The sequence below is a fragment of the Lathamus discolor genome, chromosome 3, assembly GCF_037157495.1.
Source record: "Lathamus discolor isolate bLatDis1 chromosome 3, bLatDis1.hap1, whole genome shotgun sequence".
In the NCBI taxonomy this organism is placed as follows: Eukaryota; Metazoa; Chordata; class Aves; order Psittaciformes; family Psittacidae; genus Lathamus; species Lathamus discolor.
The window spans coordinates 49,629,845-49,646,189 of NC_088886.1; the positions used below are offsets into that span (position 1 = coordinate 49,629,845).

At 38.8% G+C, this 16,345-nt stretch overlaps 1 protein-coding gene across 3 annotated transcripts in view; it reads left to right on the top strand.

Annotated features, from left to right (window-relative positions):
- Positions 1-16,345, top strand: part of STAG1 (STAG1 cohesin complex component) — a 183,435-nt gene that overhangs the window by 32,416 nt on the left and 134,674 nt on the right. For all 3 annotated transcript variants that reach the window (XM_065675112.1, XM_065675113.1, XM_065675114.1), the window contains one exon: positions 11,451-11,585. In XM_065675112.1, coding sequence (XP_065531184.1) covers positions 11,557-11,585 — 29 coding nt within the window. In that variant the 5' untranslated portion in view covers positions 11,451-11,556. The remainder of the gene's footprint in view (positions 1-11,450; positions 11,586-16,345) is intronic.

Consider the following 16,345-nt stretch of genomic DNA (forward strand, 5'->3'; position numbering starts at 1 on the left):
AGTCAGTTATTTTAAATGATTGTGAATTTTAAATTCCCAGCCATGTGCTTTCCTAAGTCTCTAGGATCAGGAGTGGGAAATTCAGAATTGGAATGGTTTTGCTCTGTGAAGTCTTCTGCTGGTAAATCATTATTTCAGTGTCTGTTGCTAGTCCTGATGTTGGTTTTCACCTGTGTAGTTTTAGGGATGTCATCTTGGGGCTTTGGTGAATTATGTTAATCTGGGATCTGTGTGGATCTTGGGTTTGAATTTTGATTGCAGCGTGAGGCATTTGTGGTCACCGGGGAAACATGTTTGCAAGGGTTTTTATTTTTAGCTCCAACAGGGTTCCATGTGTCCACTGGAAAAATATGCTTCTCATCACAAGTTTATTGTGGTGGTGGTGTTGTTTTAAGATTGGAGCATGAGAGGAAGGTATTTTAAGGTATATTTTTCTAGTAGAAGTTTTTAACTGTATAGCTGATATATAGTCATAATCTGTCATTTCCAATGCAGTGGTGGCTGTTGGAATACATTTCAGCTGTGCTTGTTCAGCTTGTTCAAAATGTTGATGTAGTTTTGTGGTTCTTCATGTGCTGCTTAGACATTATGGCTTGTCTGAGCATCCCGTTGCTGCTGGCTTTCTGACAGTAGGTGTTGGTCTGGTGAACAAGAGATGGGTATCAGTGTAAGCTCTGGGAACGTTTTGGGAGAAAAGAGTTTGCTTGGTGTCACAAACTGGATAACTTTGAAAGACTTTGAGTTTTCAGACTAAGAAAATAGATGTCATCTGAATGTTTTTAGTAAATGGATAGGCTTGTTCATATGTTTAGGATCTCTTCCCTTAAGTAAGCTCATGATGATTTCAGCATATTTATGGGTCTGTTCCTCTGCCGTTATTTAGAATTGGGGCAGCGTCAGGATGAAATCGTGGTATTTAGGAGCATGTGGATTCTGGAGCTAACTGTTCTTGTAAGTTCTTAAAAAGAAAGAAAAAGGTATCACAGAATGACAAATTTGGGATTGACAATGCATTTGTGGTAGCATTGATGGCTTTAATGGAGGGGTGATTTAAATTGTATAGTTTATAGATAGTTTAATTTGTCTTGAAGATAACAGGCTTACTGGGTACTAAAAAAAGAAATCTTTAACACTTTGTGATGGGTTTTGGTCTATTGTATTTGGATTACAGACCTGCCAGGCTTCTCAGTCTTGGGGAGCATATAGAAAAGTTCCTAGAGCAGGAGAATAGGGTTGCTTAGTTTCTGGGAAGAGAACTTGAAACAAGTTTTGAGGTGAAAGGAAACAAGTCGGAGTTGCCAGCTTGTTTTGCTGTTTGTCAGGGCTTGGGATTACTTACAGTTCTCTTTTTGGTATCTAGGACATGGTGGGATTTAAGAGTTGGATGATTTTCCCTGAAAGACTGTAGCTGTAGATTGTTTCAGGAGAGGGATTGCAGGATTGTAGTGGTGCAAGATGTAGGTGGTATGGGGTTGGATTTTCTTAGGAAATTGCTGGGGTTGGGAGATAGGCTTTGATTCTGTAATTGAGAGATACAAAGATATTTATTTCTATCTAATGACTTTATTGACTAACTTAATCTTTTTTGGTCTACCTCTGCTACTTTTTTTTTGGGCTCTTGTTCAGTTTGCACAAATACTTTTTAGGAGTTTACCAGGAATTTGTAATTTAGGTACTTTGGTTAATGGCTAGAGGAAGAATATGTAAATTACTCCCTCACCATGGTACACTACTACTGTGTTCTGCCGATACTGCAGCAGAGTGTCAAGAATCGAGAGTCAGAAAATATGTTCTTTTGCGCTAAGGCACATGTGTGCTTTTATTTATTTATTTATTTTTAGGTTTTATGATTTACAGAGTTATTTGGGCTACCAGGGAAAGGAAAATGGCTTTCTTGTGATTCTTGTTGGAATTTGTGCCTGCTTAAGTGAAAAGCATCAGTGGAATTCCTGTCCGCTTAATGATAGTACAAGTTAAAAATGATTACTAAAAGCAAGGGTATTTAGTTTGCCTTACTGCAGAAAGACAGCATTACGCTACTTAAAGTAATGCCTACTGGATATTTGCTAATCCCTTTATTAAATGCAGCCTCTCTTCTAAGGAGCTCAAAACATGAGTGATTCAATAATTTAAAAAGCCCTCACATAGCCACTGCACACACAAAGATTGCGTTTGACTGAAAAAGGAACCTTAGTAAACCAGATACCAATTAGCGTCATCAGACTGAGGGTTTAATTGAATCTCCAGCCTCTTAATACAGGGGCAATAGTGTGGGAGTCCATAGGTATTTCCTCATGAGCATTGCTGAAATCCCTGGACTAGATAAAACCGGTTCTTAAAGGTCTTTCAGTTCGTGGACTGATAGCATTGAAAAACTCTTCTGGTCTAAAACTTTGTAAGGGTTATCTCTGGAGTAAGTACGAGTAGAGACTTCCAATACCTCCATCGTACCTAGATGATGTCCAGAAGTCTTTGCTGTTTGAGGGACTTGGATCATGGCATCTTTGTGGCATCTTTGTACAGACAAAGATCTTGACAGGTCTAACAATTAGGAAATTGGTGCAGCTGCTTCCCAAAGCTTGGAGTCCAAGACACGTGGGTTTTTGAATGAGCAGTTTTCAGTGGTGGCAATGCTTTAACATGGTCCTTCAATGCTACCTTCATTTGAAGAACCATTATGCCTTCATGTTCTTTTGAGGGTAGGGTAATAAAGGTGCCTGTTGGGGAAATTGGTAGAGTATTACACTTTAGAGTGGTCCTACAGTTACATCTACTTGATGCATGCAAGAGTCTCTGTATTAACAATTAAATAGACTTCTGTTAGCAGATGCTTGAACTTAAAGAAGCTGTCCTTTTAGTGGCTTTACTTTCCTCAAGCCTTTATACATATCCCCCTAAAGTTTGTATCAGAATTAGTCACTTCCCAGAGTGTTCAATTTCTGTGTAACTTCAAAATGCATGTTTTCTTTGATAATCTGGACAAAACGTTTTGCAGTTCCTCTTGGCTTTTATCATCAATGTCCCATATGAGGGAAAAAAAAAGGAAGACAAAACAAAGAAACAAATGCCCAAAGAACAACCCCCTGAATCGTTCTGAGAGTGTTTTCCCTTTATTCCAACATTCTGCATGTCAGGCTTGGCTTCTTTTTTTGAAAATTGGTTTTATTGTTGGCAATTTTCCAGACGCAATGAATAATAGAACACCAGATGTCCACTGCCAAGAAAAATTACAGATGAGTAAACACTTTTCTGAGGTAGCATAAAAATCTATTAACGCTGCCTCTAGCATGCCTGCAGACTGTGAACGCTCTTGGCCTGCTGTGCTTTGTGCTGTAGAGAGATGAAAATCCAAAGCCTGTGTGACCATCTGAATGTGTTTGACTACACCAGGGATTCCTTCCTTCCTTTAGATGTGGATTATTTTGCAGAAACAAGCAGTCACTTGCTGAAGTGCTGGAGTGTGAATTTAGTCACTGGATTTAACATTAATTATTGTCACACGTGGATTTGGTTGAGGGTAAAGTCCTAGAAACATTAGAAGAAATGGGGGGATAAGCACGGATGTCAAGAGTTCATCTAGTTCTCACCTTTTTCCCTCCAGCAGGCGGTTACACCATGTTTTCAGACCCAAAGCAGGCTGAACTACCAAAGCTTTGTCTGTTTTTTCCAGCTATTTCCAGCTCCTAGGAGTAAGCTTTTGCCACAAACCTTTGCTTGTTGTTACACCTGACAAGTGTGACCCTTCTATCTGGGAAAAGAAAGAAATCTTCAGTGGTGGATACTTGACACTTGTTTGAGCAAACTCTACGCTAGTTTAGCAAACGCAACCCTAGTCCTTGTCACCTTTATCTCAGTGCCTTACCTGAGTTTTCTTTCCTACAGTTTAAACCCATTACTTTTCCTGTTCTCACAGAGAAAGAGTTTAATTCTCCTCCTGCTGCCTTTGCAGCAGTTGTTGCGTATTGAAAAACAAGTCATCTCCCTTCAGTCTTGTCTGTGTCCAGCTGTGCTCCCCTATTGCTTTCCTGCACACAGGTCTTTCTGAGCCTTCTGGAACCCTTGCTTGGCCCACTAAAATTAACTATGCAGAACCCTGAAAGTTTAACGCCTTTTTACTAGGAAGATAACAGGATGGTTCTTTTTCGGGGAAGCATTTCATTGTCTTGATAACTTTTAAAACTTTATGCTAAGTATGGTGAGCACTTATGGTACCTCTGCTCAGCCCTTGTGAGACACCCCCCTGCAGTCCTGCTTGCAGCTCTGGGGGCACAACTCAAGAGGGACATGGAGCTGTTTGAGTGAATCCAGAGGAGGCCATGGCAGGGGGCTGGAACCAGATAATCTTTAAGATCCCTTCTAACCCAAACCCTGTGATTCTATGAATATTCAGTGTTTTGCAAGTTTTCATTGATTGCTCAGTCTTTGGAGGATAACTCCACAGTTTCTGTGACAGGCAAAATCTCTCTTGACTTTAAAATTTTGTCCCATGGGCTTTTTTGTGACTCTCAATGCTCTTGCATTGTCTTAAAAAGATGAGTGACTTTATCTTCTCAAGACTCCTTCTGAGTCTTGGAAATACAAGTGCAGAGAAGCAAAAGACTTCGAGGATCCATCTCTTCATGCTCACAGTTTGAGGATAGTAGAACCTAGCTTTCTAGAGCCCTTTTTATTATGTGCATTTTATGTTTAAAGCAGGTGAGGTAGAAGGCTGGTAGATTACTGATGTTATTCTAATGGACAGATGGCAAGGAGCAAGTTGTTAATGTAGACCTTAATTATTCAGATAGTGGACTAGCATTAGAACTCAGTGCCTTAACTTTTAGTCTTGTGCTGTAAGTCCATAATTACTTGCCTTATGAGTGATGGAGTGCCCATAGCCCCCAGTGATCTCGGTCACATTTGTCAATGCTTAGTGCTGCAGAAAATCAGGTCAAGTGTCTCACTGGGTGTCCACAGAGCAAGGAGCAGTTGTGTCTGAAGAGCCTGTAAGAATAACAAGGGGAAAGCAAGCTTGTTTTCACATGCTCAATCCATCAGTTTTTTTATTAAAATAATTACAAATGGAAGAGCATAAAATTTCTGTTCTTGAGCAAGCCACATCTACAGGCAATCTTTGCACAAAGCATTTGATTAGTATTTTTAATTATTAGCCTTGCTAGGCATTATAATAAAGCAATATGATAATACAGTTAAAAATGATTGAAGTAAACACTGAAGAGGATCAAACAAAATTGTCTTAGTGATGTGTGACGTTTGAATCAACTGTGCTATTATAGCTATGGTTAAAAGATTGTATCGGCTTTCCTGTGTAATCTCAGTGTCATTGCCTCAGCACAGATGTGCACAGTACAGGAATTAGCTGCTACCTTTGGAAATAGTAGCAGAAGATACAGAAAAACTGATTGGATTTGGCACTAAACACATTTTTAGAGACAGAAAACTAAGAATAGAAATGAAGTAGTATGACTTGGAGTTTTTTGTCATTTAAACATTTTATTCCCAGCTCTGCAAGAAGTGATTTGTGTAACCTTTCAGTGTGAGGTCTTGCATTCATAATTGTGAAGAGCACAGAATTACATTGCACACTAGAAAGTGAGACTTCAGATTATTTTTCTGGCTGACTGGGCAGGACTTTCCTAGGCTAAATGCATTTGGTCAGAGGAAGCAGCAACAGCTTTTTTGCCTGTAGAGTCAGTTCTTCATGTTGGTGCAACAGTAAAGTGCATCTAAGGAGACAACTGGAGTTGAAAGGAAGGTTAAATGAACAGCTAGGGGTTGTCACAACATAATTCTTGTTCCCACATGTATGTGTAGCATGTCTGGAAATACCTTTAAAGAATGGGGGGGGGTTGGGGGTTGTGGAACAGCTTTAATCAGTGATAATGGGCATCTACTAAATGCTTTTATTTTTTTATGCAGTCTTGCTTTGCTGTTCTTTGCCTTACATTTTTCTTGTAATACATGCATTACCACCATGAGCTCACTGCCCTTTTTATTTTGTTTATGTATTAATTTTCTGTTGACACTTTCTGAGGAAAAACCAAGTGTCAGCTTGCTGTTCTGGTAACTCCATCCTTCTGAAAGACCCCTAGCCAAAACGTACGCTGCACTATTCAGAATTCTCCCTTTACTCCAAAACAACATAGGCCAGCATCTCTCTTGTACTGGGAGCCCAGCACTGAACACAACACTCCAAGTATGTCTCATCAGTTCTAAGAAAAGGGGAAGGATCAACTCCTTCGGTGTGCTGGCAGGGCTGTGCCTAAAGCAGCCCAGGACATGCTGTAGGCTTTGCAGCAAGGGTGCATTGGTGGCTCATGTTCTAGTTGTTGTCTACCAGGTCTCTTAGAAAAGCTGCTTTCCAGGTGGCTGGTCCCAAACCTGTGCCATGGGGTTATTCCTCCACAGGTGCAGGAATATTCCCTTTATTGAACTTGCTGTGATTCCTGTTTGTCCATTCCTCCAGCTTGTTCAGGTCCACCTGAACAGCAACCCAAACATCTGGTGTATATCTCAACTCTCCCAGGTTTTTTTGATGTGCCTTTGCAGGTTGTAAGCTGCAGGTCCTACTGGGTATTAAGCTGATAACAGCAACAGCAGATACACATCTGGGAGAGGGATGTGCAGTAATAATAATATGTCCAGTATGATTTGAAGGATGTAGGCAATGGAGAATTGCCATGCTATGCTAACCTGGTTGTTCCTAATATTACCTCCTTCTGTTGTGGTTAGACTGGATTAAAAACATATATTACATATCAGCAGAGTCTGCTAGGTACTTTTAAGTCTTGAAGGAGCTCACTAGTTCTTAATTTTTCTATCACTTTGACTTTCAGTCTTGTTTTAAATACTAAAATGTGATGATGTGCAATTTATATACATATATACACACACACACACACACACACAGAGCACGATATTTGTAGTTCTCAAATTTCCTTTGAGCCATGATGGGATGGAGAAATATACTGTTTTATTATTTTTCAGCTTGCAAGAAAAGACATAGCACAGAGCACCAAGGGAGAAAGCAAAGTAATTTTAAGTGGAAAATGAAGTTATGGCTCACAGGTATTACCAATTACATAGCAGAAGTTGTAGCTCCGTTAGTATGAGGCATTGTTTTGCATAGATTTTTGCACTCTAGATGGAATAAGGTTACCTGGTCAACAAGGACAGGATCTTGAACTGGAAGTCAGTCAACTACCAGTTATCTTTTACTTTCTATATCTTTTAGGTAATGGAATTAATAGTGATGTAACCCTTACTGCTAAATTTAGTAGGGTTTTTTTGCTTGGTTTTGTTCGTTCCATTTTAAGTTTTGGTTTGAGCTTTCTAAAGTGTAGGTTTACAAGGTGTACAGCTTATAATAAGGTTAGTTGAACTCGATTTGCTTGTTGCTACCAGGTGGTTGCTTGCACCAACTCTGTGAGGTTTTAGGGTTTATGTCAGTCTTTTAATTTGTTTGTTGTTTGGCTCAAATGGGTAGATTACTTCAGCACCAGAGAGGCAAATAAACAATCTAAAGGTTACAAAGAATATAGGGAGCTTTTCACATTAGTAGAAATAGAGAAAATATTGATGGAATACGTAATTGGATTCATTGTTATAAAATTGTAGAGCCTTTCTTGAAGCTAAGCTCATTATGAGACGCTTATTGAAGAAAAACTATCGTAAAACTGACAACTTACTTGGAAAGGCTTTGTTTTTGTAGAAGCGGTTTTATACAACGGTCATTATATCTGCCCTGATTGTTTTGCTGGTTAAAGGAAAAAGAGCAGAAAAAGAGAAATATTTACTTGTTTTCCCACTGTATGTGTCAACTGAATGGTGTCTTCCATTGCCTACTTTATATTCTTCTTTTGGTCATTTTTAACTATGCTAGCATAAATTTATGTCATCTTGAAATACAGATGTGCAGGCTTAAAAAGCTGCAGTCATGCTAAGGTCATTAAAATTGGGATTGAATGAAAACATCAGATTTCTGTTTTTAAACTCCTGAAATAGAAGCAGTTGACTGCAAGTTGAAGGACTTGTTCAAATATATTGTGTTTATTACGGTTTAAATAAGTCAAAATGCCAAAGAAACAAGGGTTACTCCCCCTACTTTTCTCTTACCCAGGATAAAGGTGGCAAAGTAAGAATCTGTCTCAAGCTTTCAAGATTTTTTTATCAATGCCTTTATCTCAGGCTGAACAAGACAGAAAGGAGGAGAGTTTGGTTTTTCTGTTTATAAGAATATTCTCTTTAAGAAACAGGTATTTCTTTCATTAAAACCTGGAAAAAATGTGAAGGTTCACATTTGTGTATTCCATAAGGACCAATGATTTTTCCACAGTTGTCAAATTTAATTTAATTGTACAACTGAATTGAGAGCACTGTTCCAAGCACGTACAGATTTCCATTAGTCACTGTAGTGCCTTATTTTATGTCCAAACCAGGAATTGTGTGCAGGATTGTGCTGTTTCTTTTTGTGCCTTTGGCTCTCAGCTGTTCATTCTCTGGTTCATCAGCATTGACAGTTCTTGTGTTTTAGCACTCCTCAGCTTAACCCTCGTTAAGTGCCTTTATTAACACAAGACAGTAGAAGGGCAACTTTGTCATCTTCTAGACGGTCCAGCCTGGACCTAACCACATACAGATGGGTTTTTTTTCCAGCACTATTTTGCAGTTTCCTGTTTAGCATCGGGACAATGAGAAAATACCTCATGACCTTGCAGTTCCCTACGTCAGGTTGTTGTCATGCTGTTACCTCCATGTTAAAGCTATGTGTCCAGATTCCTTGGATTTTCAGTCACTTTCAAGTGAAACAGCTCCTCTCTTCTCCTGCTGGTTTTTTATACCCTTCACTCCATACTTTCTTTAGGCCAGAACTTTGCTTTTCAAGTAAGTACTCTCTGAGCAAGCACTTCCCTAGAGCAGTTGTATGCTACTTGTTACTATATCTGAGCATGCACAGCGCAACAGTTGTGAAGGATGATAACTAGGTTTAAAAAAATAGAAAATAATAATAAAGAGATTTCGCATCACAGTTGTGTAGGATTTATTAAACATCTATGGAAAATATCTCACATGACTCACAGAGCCACGGAATCATAGAATGGTTTTAATCACAAAATGGTTTGGTTTGGAAGAGACCTGAAAGCTCATCCAGTTCCAACCCCCTGCCACAGGCAGAGACACCTTCCACTAGACCAGGTTGCTCCACGTCCCATACAGCGTGGCCTTCAACACTGCCAGGTTCAGGTTTTCTTGATCTTATTTCAAAAGCTGTTCTGAAAAGTAAAATTAATGTCCCATACCCTACTAGAATTAGATCATCTGAAGATCCAAAGTGGATGGGTTTCCTTTGAGGTCTAGTTAGCATATGCAAGAGGGTGTGTGAATGAGTGTGTGTGTGTACAAGAACTCTTTCTTTTCTGCTTCAAACAAAGGGAAGTATTACAAAAATGTGTACATCTGGTTGTCATGGCAGGAGGAAAAAATACTTGCAGAGGCTTAATCAAAAATTTTCTTCTTCTAGTTCAGGATTTCATTAAATATTATTCTTATGTTTTACCTAAACATTAGTGTTCTGTGACCACCAGAGTGCACATTGTTCCACTTGTGGTGAACCTCTCCAGAGATCTGAATGTTCCCTTTTTTACTTGGTATAGGAAATCACCTCAAATTTAATTCAGTATGATGCTACGTTTGTTTATAATCAAGTCTTCCAAGTGTCTGAAATGGGTGCTTTATGTTGTCGAATGGACATGTCATTCCTATGTTGAGTAATTTTGCATCCTTCAAAATACAGTAATCACCAGTGTCTCTAATGAAGGAATACTGTTATGGAAATCAGTTATGGAAATATAGCTCAAATAGCCTGTCACATAACTTTTTTGTTCATGAAGAACTCAGTCTACCTTGTGTCTTATAGTGAAATAGGACAACTTTTACACCAACCTGGTGTACCAGCTGTGGAAAATGACCCTCTTTAAAGCATTAACACTAGAGTGATACCTTTAATTCTAAGCAAACTTATCTTTTGTTAATATTTGCTTTGCTACCAAGTGGCTTGCTAATGATACAGTAGAAAAAATGGCCAATGAGATGGCAGTATAAAGTGAAAACTTTAAATTCATTGAGGATTTGTGTTCATATACACTGTAAGTAAAACTCTTTTGGTAGCACAAAGTAAGTACTGGAAGAACTAGTTGTTCGCATCTGTAAGTCTAATTGGAAGTGTTATAACCAGAGGCAAAAAAGTCTGTTCACGCTGTATGGTCATAGTTTTGGTAAGTAAATACTGATGTGCAGATAGTAGGATGGAAAATAGTACTTCACACGTTGTACTGTTTCGCTTAGACTGGTGTAGTTTTATTTAGAGACTGTATTTGCAGGTCATGTTACCTCTTGGCTTGGTTTTCCTGGTGTCTTGTGCAAAGCTACTAGAGCACATTAAAAATGCTGCCTATTGAGGGAAATTAAGTATTTAAGAGAGATTTAAAATATCCTATGTTTTCAAATTAGGCAGTTAAGTCCTTGGCCATTGCCATTGCTCGGCTGCAGTGCTCCCTCCATGCAGCTGTGTATATTACCCCAGGATCTGTGAAAGGGGAGAAGGAAACAAAACAGTTTCTGGAAGGAAGAGATGGCAGCTCTTGGTTTTATTGCATCAAAGATTATTGCATCTGTCACGTGCCATTATTTAATGGTTAAGTCATGTCTGCTGTCATTAGTCAACTCCTGATTAGTCTTTTGAGTGGCGAGATGTTACTTGTGGATGTTGTGGTATCACGGTTGCAGTCTAGATTATTATTTTAACTTACAGCTTTGCTTTCAGGTTAGAATGCTTTCTACTGCAGTCAGATATTTGCACAGCTTTTGAATACTCTGTGACTGAAATTCAGTCACATAAAATTGTGAGCCAGTGAGTCTGATTGAATAGGTGTAGTTCCATTAAACGGAATGTTATCAGGAATATTATCTTTTACCTGTTTTATCAAAGCCTCTATGATTTTAGATGCAGACCTTTTGTCTTCTTGATTCAAAACTTAGAAAGGCTGTTTCTCATGAAACCAAGCTTTGGTCTTGCAAGTTTAGTCTATTGTATGGCTGAAAATAAATTGTAGATCATCGCATTCTCTGACTGTTTAGGCGTGTATATTTATCTCATTTAAATTTTCTCAGCATTTTGCTTGTGTTTTTCCATTAGAGTTACCATAAATGAACATGAGAGGTAATGCAAAATACTTTTTGCAATTAAAATATTAAAAAAGTTGCCTAAACAGGATTGTAAAAACTGAAAGCAAGAATAGGATTAAGCTGTCCTGGGGACATCCATTCTGAATTTCACATGGTTTAATAGTGATGCTACTTCAAAATTGACCTTTTTTGTTTATGGTACTTTTTATTCTATGTATGACTACTTTGGAACACATCTAACAATTTTTTTTCCCACTTTTTTGCAGACTGGACTTTGACATTCTTTTCATGAAAGAGGTTTCCAAGTAGTTGTCTCACAGTAACTTTGAGAAGAAGTTCTATGTAGCTCTTACTTTCAAGAGTGCTGCAAAAATGATTACTTCAGATTTGCCAGTACTACAGTGAGTATACACTTCTCTCTATATTTGAAATCTTAAGCTTTAAAAAGGTTGAAGTAAATAGGAAGATGATCGTGAAGATAAAGCACAACCTTGAGAGAAGTGCAGATTAGTGTGGCTCTTCCAGGTCTCCTGTGTTCTCATGTGCTGAACTGTGTTAAAAAATTAAATACTTAATCTAAACGGTCTTTATTTATATGCATGGAGATTTACCTTGGTTTGAAAAGCAAAACAAGATCTTTGCCACTTCTATGCTTCTGAATGTTGTGAGATTTCAGAAATGTGTATGGGCTTTAGTCATAATTGACCATGTTTGTATATTCCAGCTGCATACTCGTTGTTTGTATTTATTGTGCCAAAAGCTTTCAGCTTCTGCAGTTGAAGACAGCCAGTGGCATTAGCATGTTTTGATCTTCTTGGGAAATAGGAGTGGCTTCTACAAATTGGAACATCACTGTGCCTGGATGAAGGGAACTATTGGAAAGAATAGAGTAGAAGTCTGTAATGAGAGGAGCTGGAGCATTCAGCCCTTTCTTCAGTAGTTCTCAGAGGGGCACCATCAGCTCCACTGATTGACCCACCTGTGCCATGCCCTGGGGCTGTTGGAACCATCCAGAGCTACTGTGTCCAGTGTTCAGAACCACTGTGTCCTGTGTCTGGCACAGATTCCACCCTGCGGCCAGCTTGCTACTGCCACCTGGGCACGTAAACCAAAACCATTGGTAATATACTGTTTTTTGCTTGGACTGGACATATACAAATAGGAATGACAGGGTGTAAGGGACCCTGTTTATCAAGGTCAGGTGGTGTTGCAAAACTAAGATGTTATGTCCCTTTATTTGAGAAACTGAACACTTGGACAATTGTAAAGTTATTTGTCTAACTTTAATCACAACATGCTCTGTTTTGCCATTTTTTCTTCTATTTTTAAATTTCTTTAAAAAAAGCAATTACATTCTGCTGTATGTAAGCATATAGCTAAAGGCAGGGATGATGGTTAGCACTGATACGGGAGCATCAGCCTGGAGTGGAGTTCTGGTTTGCTTTGAGAGTAATAGTGGAAAAAAATGTTCTCTGTTCAAATTTTCCTGGATGTGCCCCACTGAGGAGGTGAGAGTGTGCTTGTGAAATGTGCAAAAAGCTGGGAGATTTTGTCACAGCAGTGGTAGGAAAGGGGTATTCCTGTTCCGAGTTCAAGCTAGATAGCCATAAGAAGTGAATGAGATACTGGAGAGTTTAAGATTAAAAATGGTAACTCTGCACATCAGCTGAAAAACCTGAGGGACATTAAAGATGTTGGCACATTCTTTAATCAGAAGATGCTTGTGAGCCACCAATATTATGCACTATTAAAAATGAAAGAAAGCATTTATCTTGGTCTTTTCCAGTAGAGCTGGGAATCACTTAGTGCCACTGTGTGCAGCGTTGATGAGATGTCATCGTCAATAATATATATAGTTTGGTTGTTCATGAACAAGGTGAGATCTTTCTTGCTACAAAATTAAAATGGCCAGGATTTGCACATAAAGATTCGGAGGCTTTCCTGAGAGCTCAAAACATTGTCTAGTGTGGACAAGGTATTGAAGAAAGTGATAACTGCTGTTTCAGTAGGTCGCAGCCAGACTTCCATTAGAAAGGAGTCTGGCTAAGGGTGTAAAAACCTGAAGCAGTCTTTGATTTAGGGGTATAAGCTTCACGCATTTATATCTGGGAAGCCACAATATGGATCCACGCAGAGAACGCAAAGTTTTTCTTTCTAGTTCTTAACTAAGCAGCTTTGAAGGATTATTATATATAATGTACCATTCAGGTGCCTTATTTCTACTTTTTTGTAATGTTTTCTAATCTTTTTGCCTATCTGCTTTAAATAAAGGGTCCTTAAGTCAAATTGATATATTAATGTACTTTGCGTAGGACCATATCAAATATTCCCTCCCGATTTCTTCTTCATTGAGGGAACATTGAACTTCTTAACCTTTCTGGATTCATAGAAGTGGCTTCAGAATGCAGTGGAAGCAGGATTTCACTTACTGGTGTTTCAGACATAGGGGAAGAAATCCTCTGGTGTGTTTGGCTTGGGTGACTGACTGTTATGAGTCTTCTCTCAATGGGATGATTCACATTTGCTGTGAGGCGTGTTCCTCTCTAGATTCTGAAGATCAACCATGAGAGCTGATTCATCTGTGATTCATGTGCATTTAGCTGGTTTTCTTCGTGAATGCTTTTTATTCACAAGGCTGAATCTGGTGGTAGCAATTACTGAATTTATCTCTGCCCGAACCCTGAGCCACCTCAGCAACACTGATAAAAGCTTACAGAAGCATTTTTATTTACAAAGACTGATACACGAAGCAAGGTTTTTGGCGTGGGTGGTTTTTAGGGGTGGTGGTGGTATAAGCTGTATGGGTAGGGCTTTGTGTAATAGTAGAAGGAAGGCAAATTTGTTTTGATTTGTCTTGCAGGGATGGGAATTTGTTCAGAAGCGTGCCACATTAAATGGCTGCCCAGTAATCTGTTAATTCTTCATTACAATACGGTTAGTTTCAGTGGCTAGTTACTATAACTTTGGAATAATATCCAGAGTTTTTAGGTGGGATTCTGGAGTTACTGCCAGTTTTTTAGGGTGCTGTAGCCACCAAAGAAACCAGAAAGAAAAGCAGAGTAAATCTCAACCCATAAAAGGGGTTATCACCTGTATGCTTTACACCGCTCACCCCAGTCTTGTATGTCTCCCCCACTCTGCCAAATTATCTTATGTCTGTATCATGTCAAAGGTATCTTAAAAGAGGAAAGATTTAACCTTCAGCGTCACCACCTCTCCTTCTCTTGGACGAGGCAGGTCTCCACGTTGTTTTCCCCTCCCAGCAGCTTCAGGAAAGATAAATTGTGTCTAAGGCTAAGTTTTTCCCCTCAGGTGACTAGTCACACACACATAAAATAAGGATAGGGTAATTCTGGTCTATTAAGATGTGGGTGACTGCCACCTGATAAATTACTTCCTAGCAGTTCTGCAAGATGAGTACGGGAGTGAGGGAGATGGATGCTGGCCAGATGCTCTTCTCAGTGTTAAAAACCCGACAGCACTGCAGGTAGTTAAGATGTGCTATACTCTTCCTCTGAGTTCAGAAATAAGGAAAGGGTCATGTGTGTGTGTACCCAGAGCAACTGTAAGGCTTTGACAGAAGCAAGAAGCACTGTGTCCCAAGGCCGCAATGGAAGTGATTCAGGTAGAATTCCCTGCTGTTTGAAATGATATTTATTTTAATGTTAAATCAGCCAAGGACTGTCGGTTGTCCTTGATCCTGGTCTCCCTACTCCAAATAATGTGAAGATTAAAGGAAAATTACTTTCTGATGTTTTCCCTGAACTCCTTACATAATAACGCTCTTTGTCAGAAAGAAATCTCTGTCTCACATATTGTCTGGGGGAGATTCATCTTGTTTAGTTTTAAACATGTATATTTGAGCTGCTTGTCTAGATGACCTTACCGTCAATGGAGAGAAAAGAAATTTATAAAACATAAACCATCTGACCAGTTTTGAACACTGACCTTAGCATGAGTTACGTTGCACCTTAAGGTTTTCTGCATTGAGTATGTGTCATATTTAGATTAGATGAATCTCATCCTTAATACTTGTTTACTGAGCCTTTCTCAAAAGGCTTCCAGCAGACCAGAGAAGTTTTAACAGAAAAATATTAAGGAAGCATGGTTATTGGGTTTAAGACAACAGTCTCTTTAAGACAAAGAAGAGAAGGTGGTTAATAATTAAACTGTTCCTTCCACATGCAGTGTTCCGAAGCAATTGAGATTCCCAGAACTAAATACACAAATCTCAGTAGGTTTTGCTAGATGTGTATAGAGGCTGTAGCAAAATCAAGTTCTCTGTGGACTGGATCCTTGCAAAATAATAGTACAGTTTAATTTATTTATATAGCTTTAGTGTTTCAGGGGAAGCATCTGAGCCATTTGCCTAGGAGGACTGCTGAATCTGGTTTTAATAGAGAAAAATCTTTATCCTGATGATATTAAGGGTGCGGTTTTGTAAGCTAACAAAGCTCCAGCATTTCCCCACAAAGGGGGGTATTGCTTAGACCACACCATGCCTAAATTTTTTCCAGCAAGGATCTGTGTAGAGCAGAGAGAAGCTTATTTTTATTAAAGAGAGCAAGAGAGAACGGCTTTAATTCCTCTACAGCAGTAGAAAGCAGCAGATGTTTTCATGGGGTTCCTCCCTTCTGTTTTCAAATTATTTAAATAAAAAAAATAACATTGTTGTGAAGCAATATGTGTTTTAGTCAGATTGAGTTGCAATGTGATGGTTGGCCTTTGAGAAAAGGCTGGATACATCCATTCGCATAGACGCTGTGTTCAGCTGTATTCACTGCATTGCTTTTCACTAGTGTGGGCTATCTTTGATTTGGTTTTACGCTTTTCACTATTTATTTTAATTAATAGCCTGATTATTGAGTTTTGTAAATTTCATACTTTATGAAGCAGAAAAGCTGCTTGGCTTTGATTTTATGACAACAAAGCTGCATTTTCAGTATTTTGTGGTGATACTGATTTGCAAGCATATAATTTAGAAATTCAGATGTACTTGAATACTGGTTTTTAATCTAGATGCCTGGTTTTCTTGGGTGTTTATAGTATTTAGAGATAATCCATTGACGTCACTTTCAGAAAAGGAGATTTAATTATGTTCTACTGCATTCTAGCTTTTGTAAAGGATTCTGTATGCCCCCTTTGTGCTTGCAAGTTGGAA